This window comes from Otolemur garnettii, unplaced genomic scaffold (assembly GCF_000181295.1).
Source record: "Otolemur garnettii isolate 467f Iridium unplaced genomic scaffold, OtoGar3 scaffold00002, whole genome shotgun sequence".
NCBI lineage: Eukaryota > Metazoa > Chordata > Mammalia > Primates > Galagidae > Otolemur > Otolemur garnettii.
Window position 1 is genome coordinate 50,868,823 of NW_003852397.1, and position 21,103 is coordinate 50,889,925.

The 21,103-nt window shown below is 40.9% G+C and overlaps 1 protein-coding gene across 1 annotated transcript in view; it reads right to left on the reverse strand.

Moving 5' to 3' along the window:
• Positions 1 to 220: 220 nt before the first annotated feature.
• Positions 221 to 21,103, reverse strand: part of LOC100952978 (nuclear cap-binding protein subunit 1-like) — a 64,474-nt gene continuing 43,591 nt past the window's right edge. The window contains 2 exon segments of the mRNA XM_012804899.1: positions 221 to 269; positions 19,535 to 20,686. Of these exon segments, the coding sequence (XP_012660353.1) occupies positions 221 to 269; positions 19,535 to 20,686 (1,201 nt within the window).

Below are 21,103 nucleotides of genomic sequence, written 5' to 3' on the forward strand. Positions count from 1 at the left end.
GAGCAGTGACACGCCATTGAAAACTACTCTCTGGACAAACAAGACTTCTCTCTCCAATCCAGATGGTGGCTTGACCTGAAGAAGCCCTTTCACCTCCCAGACAAACAGAGTAGTGAAACTTGCCTTTCTCTTATTCAACTTGCCTTACTTTAAGAAAGGACTTCTTAGTTAAAAATAGTCATCTTTTATTCCTTGCCTGTCAGGGCCTTTCTGCCTTCTCTCAGAAACCAGTGTTCACTGATGTTCTTTGATTGACATACTCCTCAGTACTAAAAGGGAACAGAGAATGGGAGAATGTTCCATTTCATTGACAGGAGCTGAGACCTTGTCAGGGACAATTGCTTAGCAACCTCTATGGTGCCACTTTAGGGAAAGAGGAAAGAAAAGAACAGCATTACATATAAATGGAAGAAAAGCATGTATGACAAAGGCCAACCCTTATCAAACACTGAGTATTATTTTCAACTAGGTTTTTAAGTTAGTAATGTGACTTATAAAATCTGCACAAATTATCTTTTTCTTTCCTTTGGTTGTGGAATTATGGAAGAGTTAAGATAAATTCAGGTTTTTGCCAAATACATACAGATTTGGGTAAGTGAATGGAAATTGTGTCCACAGACAGAAGACCTCAATTCCCCTGTCGATTCTGACATGCCCTGGTTATTTGACTCTGTGTGGGCCATTTAACTTTCTGAGCTTCATGGAAAAAAATTGGGAAAACCACCCTTGAAGAGGTTAAGTAAATTTATAATACATGTGGATAAGGCTTAAAAATTGTTAAGTGCTTATAAAATAAGGAGTTCTTATAATTTTGCTATATTGGGACATAATCTGTCTACTAATATGATGCACATATTAGCTGAACATATATGCTGCTTTATTAGTATAGAAAGAACACAAGCTTGCATTTGAAAGTACAGTAGAACTTCTGTTAAGTTGACCACCCAACGGACTGTGACGAACTGGTCAACATACAGAAGTGGGCAACATACGAAACGAAGCCTACTGAACTGATATGTATATGTGGTACATGTCAGGTCTACGAAAATTAGGTCAACTGAAGGAGGTGGTCAGTGTAGGGAGCTGGTCAACTATGGAGGTTCTATAGTTTTTTTTGAAGTACATTGCAAATACGATATTACCTGATCCTTAAAGTTCTGTGACAAAGACTATTTTCCCTCATTTCTAGTTAATAGATATTAACCCCATGTTTAGGCTACGGGATTTGCCCATCTATCTTCATTAATTTGCCAATAAGTTACACTGAGGGGATGAATGGAGACTTGGTCAAGTCAGCTGGCCCCAAGCTGATGGCATTTCCAATTTTATCCATTTCTTTTGCTACCACTAATTATTTTTGGAATAAGTTGATATAAACTAGTTCTTTCCAAATTATCTGTGGTGAATAACCAGTTAAAAATTTTTTCTAATCTGTAATAGGTATATGCTTTTGTCAAATACAATAAAAATGATTTATTAGAATTGGACCTAAGTCAATTTTCTGATTGGACAATGGTTAAGTAAGATATTAAGAACTGGGGAGGCTGGGTGAAGGGTAAATAGGAGCTTCCTGTACTATTTTTTTTTGGCCAGCGCTGGGTTTGAACCTGCCACTTCCGGCATATGGGCTGGCGCCTTGCTCTTTTGAGCCACAGGCGCCACCCAATCCTGTACTATTTTTGTAACTTCTTGTGAGTCTTATTTCAAAAAAGGTATTAAGAATAAGTTAGTTAAAAATTAAAATAAAAATAGATTCAAAATATAATCCCTAATTTTTTAATGATTAGCATCAACAGACATAAAATTACTCTTTGTAATTATTCAAATTGCCATATTAATTTGTAAATGCTTACTTTTAATTTTTATACTTCTTTTGCAGTAAACCAGTAAGAATCCACTGATCACACCAGTGTGAACATTAACCAAAGGAAATTTCTCTTCTGTTCAAATAAGTAGTCTTTGAAGGAACTATAACTTCTCAGTCTTAGTTTTCAAGTCTGAGAAAGAGCATCTGGTTCTCCCAAACTTTGTCTATGTTCAATCAGTTGTGGCAGAGTAAAGAAGGTAGAATCATGCTGGGGCCCAAAGTCAGAATGAGCATTCACTCTCAGAGGAACAGGATTGAAGAGAAACTCCCAGGAAGGGACCAATAAATGTCGCAACATGTGACTATTGCTATGAGTGCAAAGATAAGTCTGTCACCAATGGGAATAATTGCAGATTATTGCTCTATGCTGCCAATTACTAATATAATATGAAGTAGGAAAGAGAAACTATAGCTGTTGAGAGAAGAGAAAACTTCCACATGGGACAATTATAGAAAGTTTCTTAGAGTAAGTAGCATCTCAGTGGCTTAAATAACTCCAAAAGTAAGTGTGGGGAGAAGTCATTACTGGCTTTTGATCAGATTGCTGTTTCAGGAAAATCAATCCTTTAGTGGCGAAAAGGATAGATTAGAGGTAAGGAATGGTGATGCTGGGGTCAGGGAAGATAGCTATAAAGCTGGCACACGGGAAGGAGTGTAAACACTTGAAATGATGGCTAGAGAATGAAGAAGAAAACAGATGCAAGAGAAATTTCAGATGTGAAATGGTGTATGACAACTGATTCATTGTGAGACATTAGAGACTCAAGAAAAGAAAGACATTTGAGAGGAATCAGTTTCAGTTACGCTTCTTTTGGGAGACTGGTGTTGGTTTAGGTGGTGATTTCCTCAGGCAATTGCAAGAATGGATTTCAACATCAGGTGTATGTGTTCGCCAACTTGGAACCTTGACTAGGGTCCCTCAAAAAGATTGTCCCAGTCCTGACCCTTAGTAACTGTGAATCTGACCTTTTTGAAAATAGAGTCTTTTAAGATGGAATTAAGTTTAGAAGTTTAGCATCTCTCCAGATGTGAACATTCCAGATTTAGTGTGGGCCCTAAGCCAATGACCAGTATCTTTGTAAGAGAAAGGAGAGGGCAATTTGACACTGAGACACACAGAGAAGGCCATGTGAAGACAGCAATGCTGACACCAGCCAAGGAATACCAGGAGTCCCCAGAAACTGGACTAGGCAAGGAAAGATTCTCCCCAAGAGCCGTTGGAGGGAGCATGGTCTTACTGACACTTTAATTTCAGACTTCAGGCCTCCTGAAGTATGAGAGAATAAATATGTGTTATTTTAAGCCATCCAGTTTGTGGTAACTTGTTATGGCAGCCCTAGGAAGCTAATTCAGAACCTCTTTTGAGAGCTCAGTGTATATTTTTTGGAACGATGTTGTTCTTGTATGGTGAGGTAGAGGGAAAATGAAGCTTTTTATTCATCTTTATAGAGTCTTATTTCTGGGTGTTTTCAAAGGGTAGCTTTTCTTGCAAGTCAGCAAAGGTGAAAATGAAACGGTTCGGAAGAATGAAGTTTAAGACACCTTAGTGAGTGGGAAAGTGATGAATTACAAATTGAATCATCCTCCTCATTTAGTTATTTCCTCCTTTCCTCTTCTCAGTTTCTTTCTCCTCGTCTTCCTTTTCCACCTCCTCATTCTTCTCTGTATATTGGAATTCGTATGCTATTAAAAGAAGACATATTACACACAATTTATTAGTTTTACACTTATTTTTCCATTTTTAACCTCCAATCAGAAGTTAACACCCTGGAAAAACCAGCGTTATGATATTCAAAGGTAACCGGAGCCCAAACATGGTTATCCAGTGTTATTCTGGTTAAACATGTGGCTTTTTTTCTTGGACTTTTTGAAGCCCTGAAATGTAACTTTCAGACCCCTCCACCCTCATTGGTGCTGTCAATTATTGTCTTAGAGCAGGGATTTTGTATAATCTATTGCTTATCACAGGCACTGGCACAGAGAAATTTGCCATGTTAAGTTTTTTTGACCTAAAATGTTGTCCTGAGAATTATATTTAGTGGCCTAATACTACAGAGTTGTCAAAGTGACTTTTCCCCATAAATGTGGATGTGTTTCAGGCTTTCCTGAACTTAGGAAGTCATCATGTTTTTGCGTGTCAGTAAGCATGCTCTCTTGGTAGTACATGCCTGGAGTCCCAGCTTCTCAGGAGGCTGAGGCCAAAGGATCAGTTGAGCCCAGGAGTTTGAGGTTGCTGTGAGCTATGATACAAGGGCATTCCAGCCTGGGCAACAGAGTGAAACTCTGTCTCACAAAAAGAAGAGTGCTCTTTATTATAAGTGTCAAAGAACTCAAGTCAACCCAGCTTAAACAAAGGGAATTAATTAATTTATTGGCTCACACAATAGAATTTTCATAAGTATTGAGTTTAGGTGAGGGTTGATCAAGCTGCTTAATGTTGCCAAGAAGGAATCAGTTTTGTTCTATTTTCCTACTTTCCATTCTACAATGTCAGCTTTATCCTAAGATGGGCTCCCTCTGAGGCTCCAAAAAAGTTGCTAACAAGAAAGAAAACTACCTACTTATTTGTTAATAACTCTGGGAGTGGAGAATACCTCTACCTAAGGTGTCAAACAAAAACCCTGAACTTTTCTCTGATTAGACCAGTTAGGTCTTATGTCTTCCTTTGAACCAGTCACTGTGGCATTGAGTTATAATTACTCTATAAGAAAGGCCCCATAGCCTGACCTCTAAGGCTACCTGTGTGACTGAGTGCCATTTTGGTTCAACAGCCCTTAGTTAAAAAATTCTCTAGACCAGGCTATGTTAGCCTGGGAAGGCTGAGAATGATCAGTAGAACCATTTTTTTATGTGTCCAAGTCTATTTTACTGGGCCACCTTCTTTAGTTATATATTATATAAGCTTAAAAGTGATGGTATGCAACTGAAATGAATGAGGAAGTCCTAACACTTGCTCATACTAGCTAACCTACAGAGAAGTTCCAGTCTTATTAACGGAGAGGGACAGTTGAGTATCTAGAAGGTCAAGCTCATTGCAACTTGGATCTGTTGTTAAGAATGCTTGTGACCTGGAAGCTTTTAACTCCTTTGGAGAGTATTGTTAACTTCTCTGCTATATATTTTTGCTACCTTGACGTTCTTCTGTACTTTTTTGATTAGTAAACCTTCTCTGATATGTCCAAGCCAGGATCAATGTTTGTTCATTCATCAGAGAAATAGGACCAATAGGATGTGTGTGTGTGTGTGTGTGTGTGTGTTTTCATTATAATGAACTGGCTCACATGATTATGGAGGCTGAAAAGTCCAGAGCTGATGGTATAGATCAGGGGTCCTCAAACTTTTTAAACAGGGGGTTAGTTCACTGTCCCTCAGACTGTTGGAGAGCTGGACTGCGGGTGAGTTGGCTGCTAAGCAGGACAGGCAGCGCCGGCAAAAACACCTGGTGGGCCAGATAAATGTCCTAGGTGGGCCGCATGTGGCCCGCAGGCTGTAGTTTGAGGATGTCTGGTATAGATCCAATTTGAGATCAAATGCCTGAGAGATAGGAAAACTGATGGTATAAATGCTATTGAAGTCTGAGTCTGAGAACCAGAAAAGTTAATGGCATAAATTCTTGTCTAAGTCCAAGTCTGAAGGCAGGAAAAGACCAATGTTCCAACTTGCAGACAGTCAAGCAGAGAAAGTGTCTTACTCAACCTTTTATTCTGTTCATGCTTTTAGCAAGTTGGATGAGGCCTCAGTTCCTGATCAAATATTAATATCATCCAGAAACACCCTCTTTGACACACCCAGAAATAATGTTTAACCAAATATCTGGGTACCATATGGCCCAGTCACTTGACATATAAATTAATCATCACATTATTACTCTATTATTGACATTTGCCAATTCAGTAGTTACCTATCATTAACTAGTCTAGGCTAATCCTGCACCACCCTTGGAGCTGGACCAGAGGCAGTCCTGCCTAAAGCTCATAGCAGTTCTACAGTAGACCAGGGCTGAAATTGATGCTGAAGGAGAATATAACATTGTGCACTCTTATCCCTTGTCTGTTCAGCTTCTAATGGATATTTCATTTGCTGTGGCAGAGACCATTACTGTCTTCCTTCCAAATAAGAAAACAGTGAGATAGCACTTTTCCAATTTAAACTATTTATCAGTTTACTAGAGATCATTTATTTATGTAAAGAATATTTGGAGGTGTGAGAAATGTAACTGACACACCATAAAAGGGGGGGTTTTGATCTGTGTTTCATGGAGACTCAGAGCTTTCCCAAAGTATCTAAGAGACAAGATGGACAAGAAGCCAGTAGATCTTTGGACTCCGACCCTGCATGGTGGTTCTTTTTCAGATATTTCATCTGTGTTGCAGGTGCATATGTAGGATTCCATTTAAGAGCTGCTGCTGCTGCCATGCAGATTAAAATCTACTGCTCTGTGACCTTGAAAACAAAGGTCCCTTTTCCTTTTTGGTCCTCAGTTTCCTCTTATTGTAAACTGACGGTGTTGGACTAGAAGTTTTTGAAGGTCACTTCCATCTTCAACAGTCTATGATTTTGTGACTCTTGCCATTGGCCAAAGTGGTACTTATTAATTTCATGAAAACTGACTAAATTACTACCTCAGAAGTTATTAATTCAGCACAGCTTCCTCATCTTAGTGAGTTTTCAGCTGGCTAATGCCACATGACAGTCATAAAATGCCAGCATTGCTGGCGTGGGATGAAGTTAACAGTATGAGATTTGCTAAGTGTTTCTGTGCAATCAGTGTGAAAGCAATCACATCTCCAGAGTGAGAAAGGTCAGTGCCCTGTAGCTGCCAAACCTTACCACACTAAGGGGACATGAAGGGGACTGCCATCCGCTGAACACAAATCAGGCTGAAAAAATGGATACCCTTTGCAGTTGCAGTCTGATAGCTCCGAATGTCAAATGATATTACTTTGGGAGACTTTTAAGCCCCCTTCTCAGGGCACAGCAGTGTATTAATCCCCTCATCTCATTTGATTAATCTGAGAGACTATAGAATATGTTATTAGGTACAAAAAACATGACTGTGGTGTGATAGTCTGTAGTATTACTGAGCATGAACATTTTATTTAAGTTCTGATTTTTTTTCCTGGTTTTGTATTGCTTGAAAGGAAGAAAACCTCATTGATCTTAGTGAATGAGTGTCCTATAAGAACTAATGTTAGTGAGTATATATACAAGCAAAAAATAGTTTGTTTCCACAGTGAATCAAACCCCCTACAGCAAGGTTCAGAACTCTTTTTTTCTTTTTTCTGTGACAGAGTCTCATTCTGCTGCCCCGGCTAGAGTGCCATCACATCAGCCTAGTTCACAGCAACTTTAAACTCCTGAGCTCAAGTGATCCTCCTGTCTCAGCCTCCCGAGTAGCTGGGACTATAGGTGCCCAGCATAACGTCCAGCTAGTTTTTCTATTTTTAGTAGATATGGGGTCTGGGACTGCTGAGTTCAAGTGATCCTCCTACCTCAGCCTCCCAGAGGGCTAGGATTATAGCTGTGAACCCCCAGTCCCAGCCAACAGCTCTTTGCTTTTTTTCCTCTCTCTTTCACAACCTGCATTTCCAAGCTCCTGAACACATACCTGCACTTGGCTGGAAGGAGACTGTAATATTAATAGTGGTTATCTGCAGTTGGTAAAAGGGCAGGGATTTTTTTTTTATTCTTTACCTTTTTTTACATCTTATACATTTGTATAGAGGGTGCATATTATATTACAACAGGAAAATGTACATTTTCTTTGTTCGTTTAAGGGTAATTCTTTTCCCCAGAAAGGCCCTGAGAATGCTGTCTTTTTTCTTCATCCTAAAATGGAGGAAGGCACCTGCAATGCCGTGTGAAATAGACTAACCAAGCCCTGCCGAGGACGCACGCCGCTTCTTCCTTTTCAAGATCCGAAGCCACTGCTGCCTGACAAGCGGTAAGAAATGTGATAATAAAGACGATGAGCCACTCCAGGGCTGGATTTCATTTCCAGCTTAATTAAATCCTAGAAACACACCTGACCTCCAGCTTTGAAGAGCTGCCGCAAAAGCCAGGTGCCCTCGCCAGCTCGGGCTCACCCTGCAGTGATTGTGGGAAGCCAGCCTGAAAGGAGAGCGTAGAGAGAGGCAGAAGCCAGTGGAGATGAAACAGCAGAACCAGGAAGCAATATTTCAGAGAGAGAGCTATTTTATCTAGTGGGTGATCTATTTGCCCTTTTGCTTAAAAGGTAAACAGTGACCCTAACCTACAAATGTACTGAATTGAAACTCCTCCAATAGTGTCCCGCTGCCCTGCCACCTGTCCCCTCCCACCACCTCCTGGCCTGCTCCCTGCCCCTACCTGTTGGGGTAAATGGGTACAAAATGCACGTGGTTGCCACCGTCCTGACCGGCCCAAAGGTCTGTTTGGGTTGACAGGCTCCTCCTGCGTTTCCGTACAGTCTCCTGGTTGCTTCTGGTCCCTCAGCCACTGCTGCCATCCTGCTGCTGCCGCCCGGAGTCTCTTTGTTCTGGCTACCAGAGACTAGAAAGTCTCCTAAAATGTAGACAAAGAGGAAGAGGTCCTTCCCATGATTTATGGAGCCCAGGAATTGTACAAGGAACTTAAACTAGTTTACACAACAAATGGACATGTGGTATCAGAGTTCTACAGATGAGGAAATGGAGCTCCAGAAAAGCAGGCAACTATTTGAGATCCAAGAAGCAGAGCTTGAGACAGGGATCTGGGTATGGGGGATTTTTAAAGTGGTGCTATCAGGAGAAACCTGGGGAGAGGCACAGGGTGGGGAAGAAAAAGGAAATGGTGAACAGGATTTGGTCTCAGGAAACTCAGCCTTGTTCTGATCCACAGGGAACTCTGTGGCATAAATCACACCATGGAGTGGTCCTCACCTTGAGGCCAAGGGACAGACTCAACTTCCGTCATGATTTGCTGTGAGATTTGGCCAGGAGTGAGGACATGAACTCTCAGGACAGCAGGCTCTGATTTACCTGAAGGAAGGGAATAGTTGGGAGCTCATGGCAATATTCATAGTAACTAGAGAATAATTGTATCAGCCCATACAGGGGCTGTGGCAGGGATCTCTAGCATTCTCTAATGCACAATTAATATACACTGCTTCTTTTGGAAACCTGATGATGACATTGGGGTTGGGATAACTCAGATAGATCATTTCCATTTTTGTAGAGTTGTGAGGATTGTTGCAAATGTGCATAAAATATGAAATGCATAGGAAGTGCTTAACCATAGGTTACTTTCATTACTATTTTGATCACTGTCATCTGTAAAATAAGGTTAACAATAACATCCATGGACCTTCATAAAAAAGAGAGCACATATGCTGAGCAGACAGCTGTTCTAGTGAGATTAAGAGGAGTGCTTTGCTGCTGTGATGCATGTAGGATGGCTCCTGTTGTAGAAAGAAACTGGTTTCTTTGTCCATTTCTAAGAGGGGTGTGTGTGTGTGTGTGTGTGTGTGTGATACCAGCTCTGTGAATCTGGAGTTGTGGAGCCACCAGGCCCTCTTACACAACCACAACCTAGTTATCTGGGACCCGTTTTCATCTTTGGATATTCTGCTGCCTCTCATCTGGGCCAGCCTTAGTCAGAACTAGAAGCAGCCAAAGTTGACCTTCTGCTTCTGTCCTTAAGTTTACCTCTCCTCTCTTGATCTGCCTCTCTTTGGAATCTACCATGACCAACTTCCATCTCCATTACTGTGATGCAGGGAAGTCACCCACTTGTGACGGCTGATAACTATTGGTGAGATTAAGGGTTTGGGGGAATATTAATATTGACTCCTACAACCTGGAAGTGTTCAAGGCAAAATGGGATGATTTTGTGGTAGAATCCAAGAATAAGATTTTCTCTATCATAGCCAAGGGCATCATTACTTGCCCAGAGTGGAGAGGAAAAGGATGGTAACACTTGTGACATTAATAACAATAGCACAAACATTTATATAACCCTTAGCTGGCACTCCATGTATCTCATTTCAATACTTGGAAGACTTAAATGTAAATACCACTGTATTTCTAAGGTACTATTGACTCTAAGCTGAGTCACTAGAGACTCATTACTATTTCAGAAGTATGTTATAATGCAAAATAACATGTGCTTTTGGGATAAAGAGTTTTTAAAAATTAAAAATATTATATGTGCAGTGTGCCAAGCCCTGTGTCTAGCAGGTGCAGACTATCGAGGGATGCTGTGTAGTAGGGGAGACGGACATGTGAAGGAATCGCCATGCTGAAAGGATGTTCATGATAGAAGGGTGCCCAGGGGAGAGCCAACTCATCCAAAGTGGGGGACCCAGGGAAGGTTTCCATCTGAGAAGGGGTTAAGCGGGATTGAAGGTGTATCACTGAGCAGAAAGTAAAGTGTATGTGTGCTTATAAAATTATAGAAAACTTTCTGAAACTGGAGGTATAATCTGGAGCCTTAATTATAGCACATATGTATACCTAAAGCTGGGAGGCAAAGAGGGAGGAATGCTGGTTTGCCTTTCCCACGTTGCCGTCTGTCTACATCTTTCTTGTCCTTCCAGGACCTTCTCATAGTTTATCTCCTCCATGAAGCGTCCCTTGTCCCCAAGCTGGGATGATTTCCATTCCCTTTTGATTTCTGAGCATGTTATACCTTCATGATAGCTGCTATAATATTCAGAAAACAAGAACATATCTAGAGTGAAACCTCCTCGAGGGGAGAAATCGTGCCTTATTTTATCTGTAACACCTTGCATTGCAAACCATGCCTCATCCACAGAAGGTTAGTAATTAACATCTGTTGAGTGCTCCTTAAATTTGGGGAGCCCTTCCCAGTGTTATCACTTCAGTCAGTCATTCAACATTAATACAATAGCTATTATTTGTGAATAGCCCTGTTGTGGCGGCTGCCAGTTTCATTTCCTGTAACCTGATTAGGAGTCTGGGATTCCATGAAACAGCAAGGGGAAGGTGGGCACTGAAGTTATTCTAGCAGAGGTTTAGTTATTGGACCAGGAAGGAAGGCATATCCGTTGGGGGAGGCAGGCAGAAGAAACAGTGGGTGTTTTAGACTTTGGAGGCTCAAAGCACCACTCAGGCAGTCTGTACATTTGCAAAATGAGACAAAGATGCCGCCTGGCTGAACTCACAGGGCTATTGTTGAGAGTCAAAGGAGACACTATAGGTGAAATCCACAGACTGCAGAAAAAAGCCATATGTGTTTAAAAACCAACTTGGCTTAGAGGCAAGGATGGCAGGAAAAATGGCTTGGGATCCTTCCCTGATATAGGTGGCATATTCTACCTTCACCTGTGTGTGCACTCAAAATTCAGTGCCTCAGGGGAAAAAAGAGAAAAAGGAAAAATCAGCATTCTCTCTTTTCCTCCTGACTTTAGGTATCTGTGTATGTGCTAATTAGGACCCCACATTACACCTTCAATTTCAGAAAGTTCCCTGTTTAATTTTACAAGGACATATACACTTCACAATGCCTGACACCTGCCCAAGCAGGCAAATAATTGTTTTGACATTGTGACAGTTGTCGAAAGTATATTTTAAAAATTTCTGAAATCTGCCAATGAGATAATTAGAATCTAATTCTCGTTTGCCAGTGCGAGGAAATCTCTAGGCCAAACGACTCCCTGATGGTGTGCCAGACACCTTTTCCTGGTCCCTGTGGGCTAGTGGAAATATAATTCCAAATAATTGTTCTGTTTCTCCCTGATGGCTGATTTTTGACCTTTAATGATAATACCAATTGTATACTAAGCACTTCACTTGTGAGTTTCTTTGGATTTTACTACAATTCCTGTTGCTTGAAAAGGAGCTTTAATTTTATGTAATGCTAGGGTTGCTTAGGACTGCACTTCTTCTGTTGGGTGACTGTGTGGCTGGCCCAGGGCTTTGGGGCATGGAGCATAGAACATAGAGCATGGAGAGCTGGTACCCTTGTTCTTGGCAAAAGTGGCCAGAGAAGGAGGGAATAGGCTGAGGCCCACAGTCCAAGGAAATAGGGAAGAAGTGTGAGATGAAAGACCAGTAAGAGAATTGGTGGGGGTAGAGAAGGCAGTATGGTTTCCTTTTTGGACCACTGGGGCTAATGAACTTGGGAGTCAGGCTAAGCAGATTTCTACAATCCCATGCTTGTCTGGGGACCCCCAAAGTCATCTATTTTATTCCTATTATCTCATGGATGAAAAAATTGGGGCCCAGATTAGTGAAGTGACCTGTCCCAGGTTAAATAGCTCTCAGATGTTCAGTTCAGGCAGCATTTACTTTACCAGGTTCTCCAGGAAAACGTCTTTTGAGATACATCATTTCTTTTTATCTTGAATCATTCATATCATTCATATCTTGAATCCTGTCTACCCACATGTACCAAACTGGTCACTGACTCACAGAAGTTTCTACTTTAGATTCATCTATTTTACAGATGAGGAAACTTAGGTCCCAAGAGATGAAGTGGCCTGTGCAAGGTCACATGAGTAGTAACTGAATCTGTGCAATCAAGAGCTATGAATGGGCTCATGCATGTGTGATTTTGCTGGGCTTTCTAGGTACACAGAGGAAGTTAGTCAAGGTACTTGTAAGACAATTGGGGGAAATAGGACTTTGCTAGCTTCTACTCTGCTGTCGGGCAGGGAAGGGTGTGATAAAGGGCTGAGCCACCTCTTTCCTGGGTTCTGGGATTGTGCTGTGTGGGACAGGCAGACACAAAAGGGAAACTATGTTCTGAAACTATGTCAGAGTTAAAATAGATAGTCAGAAATGAGGGCTGAGCCCACAGGCAGGGGGAGAATAAAAGCCAGATGAAATGTTTATTTACACAGAAAGTTAAATTCAAATGGTGCAGAAGGGCGTAAAATGAAAACCAACCATCCCTTTTCTTATCCCTTCCTTTCCCCAATCTGGAGTGGTTCCCTCCAGAATTCTAAATAGCATGTGAAACCTTTATTTCTCCAACTACTTATTTTAGACATCAGCTTCAGACTCACTATGATGAGTGCTAAAGGACTAGCTCACTTCTCCCATCTCTTTCTTCTCATTCTACAGTACTGTTCATAGTTACATTTTTAGCTTAGTCATCGGGGTTCTTCTATCAGTACATTAATAAGTTTAAAAGGTATACATCAAATGCTCCATCTAAACAGATTTGACGTTGCTTCTGTGAAAGACGTGAAATGAACTTAGAAGACCTGGGATTCTTTTCCTCCTTCGAATTCTCCCAGTCTTCCCTCTACACCACTGAACACCATCAAGGTTTATTATTTTGTCATTCTATTTTATAAATACATTTAAGCTTTTCCTGATTTGCTTGTAGCTTTAACTTTAAATTCAGATACCAATTTAGGTCATTAACAATAACATCATTATATTTTCAGCCCAAGGCCAAGTACAGTGACTGGCTCTTCTGAGAGTAGGGAACAAAACAAAGCCTGTCTTGCTTATACCCTTCACCTTCTCAACAGTCAAAGTTTATTTTACTTTGTTTCAGTTTTTCAAAATCATGACATTTTAATTTGCTTCGTATTTGTAGTTTTTGTGCATATTTTGTTTTGTCTCATGGTTCTGATTTTTTCTTTTTCGTATTGAAAAGAAATGCAATTTATTTACCACATTACCTATCAAATGAGAATCTGCCTTTTTACGAAGACTTTTGTCCTGGAACTGTCTAACTTAATGTTCTTGTTGAGGCTTTTTATTTTTCATGGTCATAGCTCTCTCTCTGGTTTTTATTTTCAGTGGACTGCTGGATTTTGAGTACTGTTTTCATACTGTGTTTCCCCCCAAATAAGACCTACCCAAAAAATAAGCCCTAGCAGGATTTCTATGCATTTGTTAAATAAAAGCCCTACTCCGATAATAAGACCTAGTGTTGGGCATGGCTATGCAGTGTATCTGCATAACCACACCATGCATTTTGGTGCAGAGTGGTCAGGAAGGCTGGAATACCTTTAATCTGCCATAGCTCCTTTCTCTAAGCCATTTGCACTTGCACGGGTGTGCATGTGGTAACCGCAGTCACAGGCATCCTATTGCATGAGTGCGAATGGCTAGGGGAAAGGAATTCACACATCACTAGTGCAAGCCCCACCAACAAGGTTGCTCCCTCGTCAGGTTCCAGAAGAAGATGACTTAACTGTATTTGGATAAATGTAGATTGTTGTATTATACTTAATAAAAATAAGACATCCCCTGAAAATAAGCCCGAGTGTGTCTTCTTGAGAAAAAATAAATATAAGACAGTGTCTTATTTTGGGGGAAAACACGATCATTTTCATTTGCTCAAAATTTTTTTTCTTTGGTCTCTTTAAGTATATGTGCAAGTATTCTTTTTTTCCCAGTAAGGGTGTAAGAGGACATAACTATGAGTATTACATGATTTAACATTTAGCTTTTATATTTGAGTGACAATTTGGGTATAAACTGAAGATTATATTTCCCATAGAGCTTTGGAGCCATTTGTTGCAAGTTGCAGAGGTGGAGCTTGGGGAGCTGATGTTTATTAAGGACCAGCCCCTGTGAAAGGAAGGAGATGCTAGCAAGATTGGGATGACTGAAGCTGAACCGAAATCCAGGCCCGTCAAAGCCCCAGTCAACAAGGCATATGCTCTTGAGCAAGTATTTCCCATGGATGTCCTGTGTTGGACAGAAATGGTTGGATCTTTATGCTCTCCCTTGCCCTCAGAAGGGAGGTACAGGCTGGTCTGGGAAGGGAATAACCTTTGGTGAGGTGGCTTTTGGTATCTGAGGCTAACCCTATAGACATTGAGACCTGGAGGACTGTACTGGCTGCAGTCTGTGTGTCTGGGCAGCAAGTCTTCCTAGGAAGAGGATCAGGGTGCATCTCTGTCTACCATGGCATCAAGCCATGGCATTCTTGCAAAAACCTGGCATTCTTCTATTTCTATAAGCTTTAGGACCCTTTTCCTTGGTATTAGAATTATGGTTACAGCATATTTATGGGGAGTGCAAAGGTACAGAAATACCCAAAGGTAAATCTATGGGTTGGATTTAACCTCTGCTCTTTCCCTAGCTGGGTACCACTGCGCAGAGCACAACCTGTACTTCAGTGGCATGGCCCTGCTTGGTGGGCTCACAACTTAGGAGGATGTATTCTGCTTCTTTTGCTTAGCATTTGGTGGGGCTTTTATCCCAAGAACTTGTGACTTACTTTCATTCTGGGAAAACTTCTTCCTTACTTCATGCTGGCTGTGAAGTTCTGGGGTCATGACAATTAACAGGCTTCACTAAAAGGCACAGATGAAGCTCCTCTCAACGCAGCTTCCTCATTCTGTTTTATCTGTTGATAAGATTCCACATGTTTCCGCTACTCCAGAACTTTGCTAAACTTTCATGTCTGCTCTGTCTCCTATTTTAGTGTTAATATGGGTTTTTTCTCTGTTTAACTTACTTATTACAATCATTAGGATATTAAAGGGATATTTTCTGTAGCGTGTTGAGGGGAGATAACTTTATGCTTTCAGTGTTCTCCCTTGAGTAGATTCCTCCTGCGGTGTTCTGAGTTACAGCTGACTGCCTTGAGATTTTCTGTGAGTTGGGTTTTAGAAAAGGCATCCTAATTGGAAGATGTGAGAGGGTGTGTTTTGAAACATTTTTTATTTTGGCAAGCACAATGCTTTTGCTTAGAGGACATGATTATTTGATGTGCATGAATGAAGGATCACTGGAGATTATAGAGGATCAAAAGTCATTCATCACGAGGTGCCAACGTTGTTTGGGAGAGATTTTACTGAATCAACTGTTGTTACATGGATACTGGCTATTTTATTGTATTTAGTCTGGTTTATTTATATAATGAAAAATACTATACAACAATGAAAATAAAAGGATGCTAGCTATTATAGAGGGCTTATTGATCCCGAGGAAGGAGTTAAAGGAAAATGAAAAGACTCAAGTAATTTTCTTCATTTTATGTAATTGTTTTCATAGAGATTATACTATAGATAATGGAATGTGTTTTATGCAAAATTTCTGCACACAATGTGTTCCAAGAAAGACACACATAGGTTATTTCTGGCAACATCATCAAATCAGATCCTTAAAATGGCTCTTCCTTACTTTCTTTCACAAGTACACTTGATATGGACTGAATTGTGTCCCCCCCCAGAATTCATACGTTGAAGACTCAACTGGTTAAATGAGGTTGTAAGGATGGGGCCTGGTCCGTTAGGACTGGTACCTTGCAAGAAGAGGAAGGCAACAGCAGAGGAAAGGTCAAGTGAACACACACTCAGAAGGCAGCTGTCTACTCCCAAGAGAGTCCTTAGGAGACACCAAACCTGTCAACACCTTGATCTTGGAATTCCAGACCCCCAAACTGCAGGAAACTAAATTTCTTTTGTTTAATACACTGACATTGTGCTGTTTGGTTATGGCAGCCCTAGCCAATGAATACAATACCCTGAACTTTTCTGTGAGAAATTTTTGTGACACCCCATTTGGAATCATTTTCAACCAAATGCTGTTTCCCAATTATTTCTGACCTTTATGAAGGTCCAAGATTAATTAATTCAGTGAAACATTTAAAAATTATTTTTGTACTGGTCACGTACTGAGCTTCACAGAGATAGGCACGGAGTGGTGTTTTGTTTCTGTCTCTGGGCTTGGTGTTCAGGGAACATAGAAGATCCCCGAGATGTGGTTTCTCTTCTTAAAGATTATTTCCTTCAGGGATGGGAAGAGTGGACATATCCACACAGCGAATGGCTGTTGCAAGGTCTGAGAAAAAACCTAAAAATGAGAAATATTAACTCAGCTGAATACCAAACAGGTGGAATTGTTTCCAAAGGTCTGAAATGTTTATTGAGTTCCTAGTCCCTCTTTTCAAAAGAACAGGACTCCTAAGATGGTCAGTGCTTCTCAATTGACCAAGAGCTTTCATCCCGTGCTGCTTCTTTGTTGCTATTTACTGCTTGGTCTGATCAGTGCTCCTAGTGCCATCTTTTACCTGCTTTCACACTGAGGGCTTCAGTAGACTCTAGTATAGGGGTCCTCAAACTTTTTAAATAGGGGGCCAGTTCACTGTCCCTCAGACCACTGGAGGGCTGGACTGCAGGCCCCAGGATGAGTTGGGTGCTAAGTAGGACAGGCAGTGGCAGCAAAAACACCCGCTGGGCTGGATAAATGTCCTAGGTGGGCTGCATGTGGCCTGCGGGCCATAGTTTGAGGATGCCTGCTCTAGTATCTGAGAGTCACTCCATACTCTATGTGACCTTAAAAGGCAAGTTATGCATCCTTCCTGTGTCACAGTGAGAATAATTATTGTTCCTGTTTAACACACATAAAGCAGTCAGCCTAGTGTGGGACATGTAGTAAATATCTATTATATGTCAAGTGTGTCTGCACGGTGCCTCCTCACCTTCAAAGAGCAACTGGAGCCTTCTGATCCCCCCTGCTCAGCCATATTTGTTATTTCTCCCTCTGGGCTTCTAAAGCACTTGCACGTACCTCTCTTAGTTCACATCTCATATTATATAATAATTATTTGCTTAATTATCTGCATTGTATCTCCTCCCCTAGTCTCTTAAACCATGAGAATCCTATTTTACATTTTATTATAATCTCAGCTTATTATAAAAGTGCCTGGCATGCAGTAGACATTCAAAGATTTTTGCTGATTAATACTTAAGATCAAATGCTCTTTGATTTGGGGTAAAGCATGTAGAAAAATAGGAGGGATAAAAAGATGGAGTTGAATTATAGACCATAGGCAAGGGAGACTTTTAAGGGTTTCATGATATTCAATTTCTTGGTTGTCTGGGAATTGATGATTATAAAATATCTGATATGATCTGTCCCAGTGAAAATTGGGCAGGTGAATGAAATTCTATTCGGGCAGACTGGCATTCTTGAAAACTGACAAAGGCTGTATCTCCCATCAGCTTTAGTGTTATTTTGCTTCTGCTTACAAGTGGCTATTAATGCGTCACCCTAACTGCTGCAGAACCTAATACTCTCCCAAATGCCATCCTTTACAAGCCACAAAAGTATTTTCAGACTAAATCCCTGGTTTTCCCGCAATCTTCTGGGATGAATTCGCAATTATTTTTGGCCTCGAGAACATACTTTTAATACAGCTTTGAAAAAAATTCCAAAGCACCATTATTGTCCACGTAGAAGAAAGCTTTATTTGGCAGATTATTCACCTATGTTCTGAGTCCTTAAAATAGCTTGGTTTATGTGAGGTTTATGATATGTGCTGGGAATTTTCCTCCTTCTTGCAGGAGGTGGCTCAGCCATTTACTGAAAGTGAGTCTGATTTAAATATCATTATTAGGAGCTGAATTGGTATCTCCGAAGATCATGACACTCAAAGCAATTGTTCTGCTGAGATCCCCAAGGACAAAGCAAGGAAACTAAGCCTTGTCCAGGACCTGGGGATGATGTCAGCTTGAATGACAGGCTGATGTTAGTGAAACATTTTGAAACATTGTTTAAATAAGATTTTTTAGAAAAGAACTGTGGTGTGAATCACACTTATTTTCAGTTACACTCAGTATTTTAGGAAGCTGGCAAATTTATATACATTATCAGTGAGATACATGATAATTTTTTTCCTGTTAACTTAGAAATATTGCCAGAGAGGCCTAGAGTCCAGCTTTCATTCCTATAAGGATTAGCTAGCTAAATTCAGTTCCCTCGTGTGGATAGTCCCTTAATATTTCTACCTTATATAGTCTCTTCTTATCCATGGTTTTGCTTTCTGTGGTTTCAGTTACTTAAAGTCAACTGCAGTTTGAGAATATAAAATGGAAATTTGCAGAAATAAGCAATTCATAAGTTTTAAATTGTATGCCGACGGGGTGCAGTGGGTGGCTCACTCCTATAATCTTAGCATTCTGGGAGGCTGAGGCAGGTGGATTGCTTGAGCTCAGGACTTTGAGATGAGCCTGAGCAAGAGACCCTATCTCTTGTTAAAAAAGTAGAAAAATCAGCTGGGCATTGTGGCAGGCACCTGTATTCCTAGCTACTTGGGAGGCTGAGGCAAGAGGATACCTTAAGCCTAAGAGTTTGAGGTTGTTGTGAGCTATGATGCCATGACACTCTACTCAGGGTGACAGAGTGAGACTCTGTCTCAAAAAAAAAATCAATAAATCAATAAATAAATTTCATGCCATGCTGAGTAGCATAAAGAAATCTTGAACCATTCTTCCTGGGATGTGAATCCCCCTTAGCGTATCCAAGCTGTACATGTCACTTGGCTGTCTGCCCTTCAGGCACTTAGTAGGGGTCTTGGTTATCAGAACAACTGTTGTGATATCACAGTGCTTGTTTTCAAGTAATCCTTATTTTACTGAATAAGGTCTGATACCACAAGAGTAGTGATACTGGCAGTTTGGATATGCCAAAGCAAAGCTGTAAAGCACTTCCTTTAAGTGAAAAGGTGTTCACTTGGCTAGGGCTCAGTACTGCCTGTGCTTTCAGTCATCCACTGGAGGTCTTGAAATGTATTCCTTGTGGATAAAGGGGGACTGTATTGTTACAATTTTTCTATTTTATTATTAGTTATTTTTAGTCTCTTACTGTGCCTAATTTATAAATTAAGCTTTATTATAGGTAAGTAAGCATAAAAACAATCCCATAGCATATATAGGGTTCAGTATTATCTGCAGTTTCAGGCATCCACGGGGGTCTTAGAATTATCCCCTGCATGTATAATATTTCAGTTGCCTGTGCAAGAACTCTGGGTAGAGAGCTAGGTTGATGTTTGCACAGTTCAGTGAGAAATGTAGTATATATCACATCAATGTGAGGGAGTGCTGGGAGTTGAAAAAGCTCTGCAAAAATCACCTCAGCCATGTGGTAGTTCAAGGGGATCTTGTTCTTCCTGGGATAGCTCACTAGTTGTGTGGCACAAGTCTTCCTTTCCTCCCAATGAGACGTAATGATGCAGTGAAGACTCTCTTCTATTGCAAATCTTCCCACTGAATGACTTCCGGGCATAACAGGACACTCAGGATCATCTGTGTCATCAAGTATTCTGAAGACGACCGTTGGCATCAGGTACACTGAATCATCAGTGTGAGGAGGTGGTGTAAAAGGGGGCAGGTTGTGCTTCACACAGGATGCTGCAAAGGCAAGATAAGGTCTCAGGATGTGCCGTTCCTGCCAGTGATCCTTTTTCAATTTCTGAGTCTGAGTTCACAGGCTATCTAAATACTCTTCTTGTGGATGTGGTTTATCCGCAGTCCATACTTGTAACACAGGCACATGAGTCTTTTGGCATCTTTTAAGATAGCTTTCAGTGTTGGCAGAGATGCGGTCCATCTCTGCGTCTTTCTTTCCATATAAGCCCTTTCCAATCGAGGGCAAAGATGACAGAAATGCATACACATGCCAGTCTCGTTGCACCTGAGACACATCTTCCTGGGTTACGCTCACCAAATTTTCAAACATAGCTGCCATTGATGGGGCAGTAATCACATGACAATTCACAAGATCAGATAAAAACCAGACCAAATATACAGCTTCATTATAATTGTTTGCTTTCAGCGATTCTTTAAGTTGATGAATCATAGCTTCTACAAATTCTCCACCAAAGTTGTAATTTCTGGCATTGAGGAGTCCAACTAATGTCGTATAAATTGTCAACTTCTCAGGTAACAGACGTGCAACTGTACAAAGAAGCCTCAAGATGTTGCTCTTATAGTTAGGAAGTTCAGCTTCTAAAACCCCGGCTAAGCCCTGTAGGTTTCTCTCCAAAGAACAGGCACTCTTTTCCCCCACTTTGCATATGAAAGATTCTAAGTAATCTTCAGTTTCATTTGCATCAGAGGTCTTTCTCCTTTCATGAGGCTGTCCACTTGTTTATTAGTGACCTCCTGAGTGTGGTTAAGAGGCAAATTCTTTCCCTGTAGCACCGTTCTCATGGCCCTGCCACCGCCGTGACATGCTGCTAGCTGGTGCACTGCAGAGCTGAGGGGCCTGGTGGGAAGAGCGGCAGGAACTGTTGTGCAGACAGCTGGCTCAAGGAGAGCCGGGAGGAGGCTCGCCGCATGAGATATTTCAAAGTGATTATTTGTATGTGTATATATATTTGTGTGTGTGTTCCATATATCACAGCATATAAACTGAAGAATCTGACTTTTTGAGAAAATTTATCAAATCATAGAAGAACAACCTGGAACTCAAAATGTTGACATTTGCTTGAGTGATGAGGAAAATAACAGCTAACAAAGGCAAATCATTGACACATTAGGTGTATCCTAAAGCTGCCTCC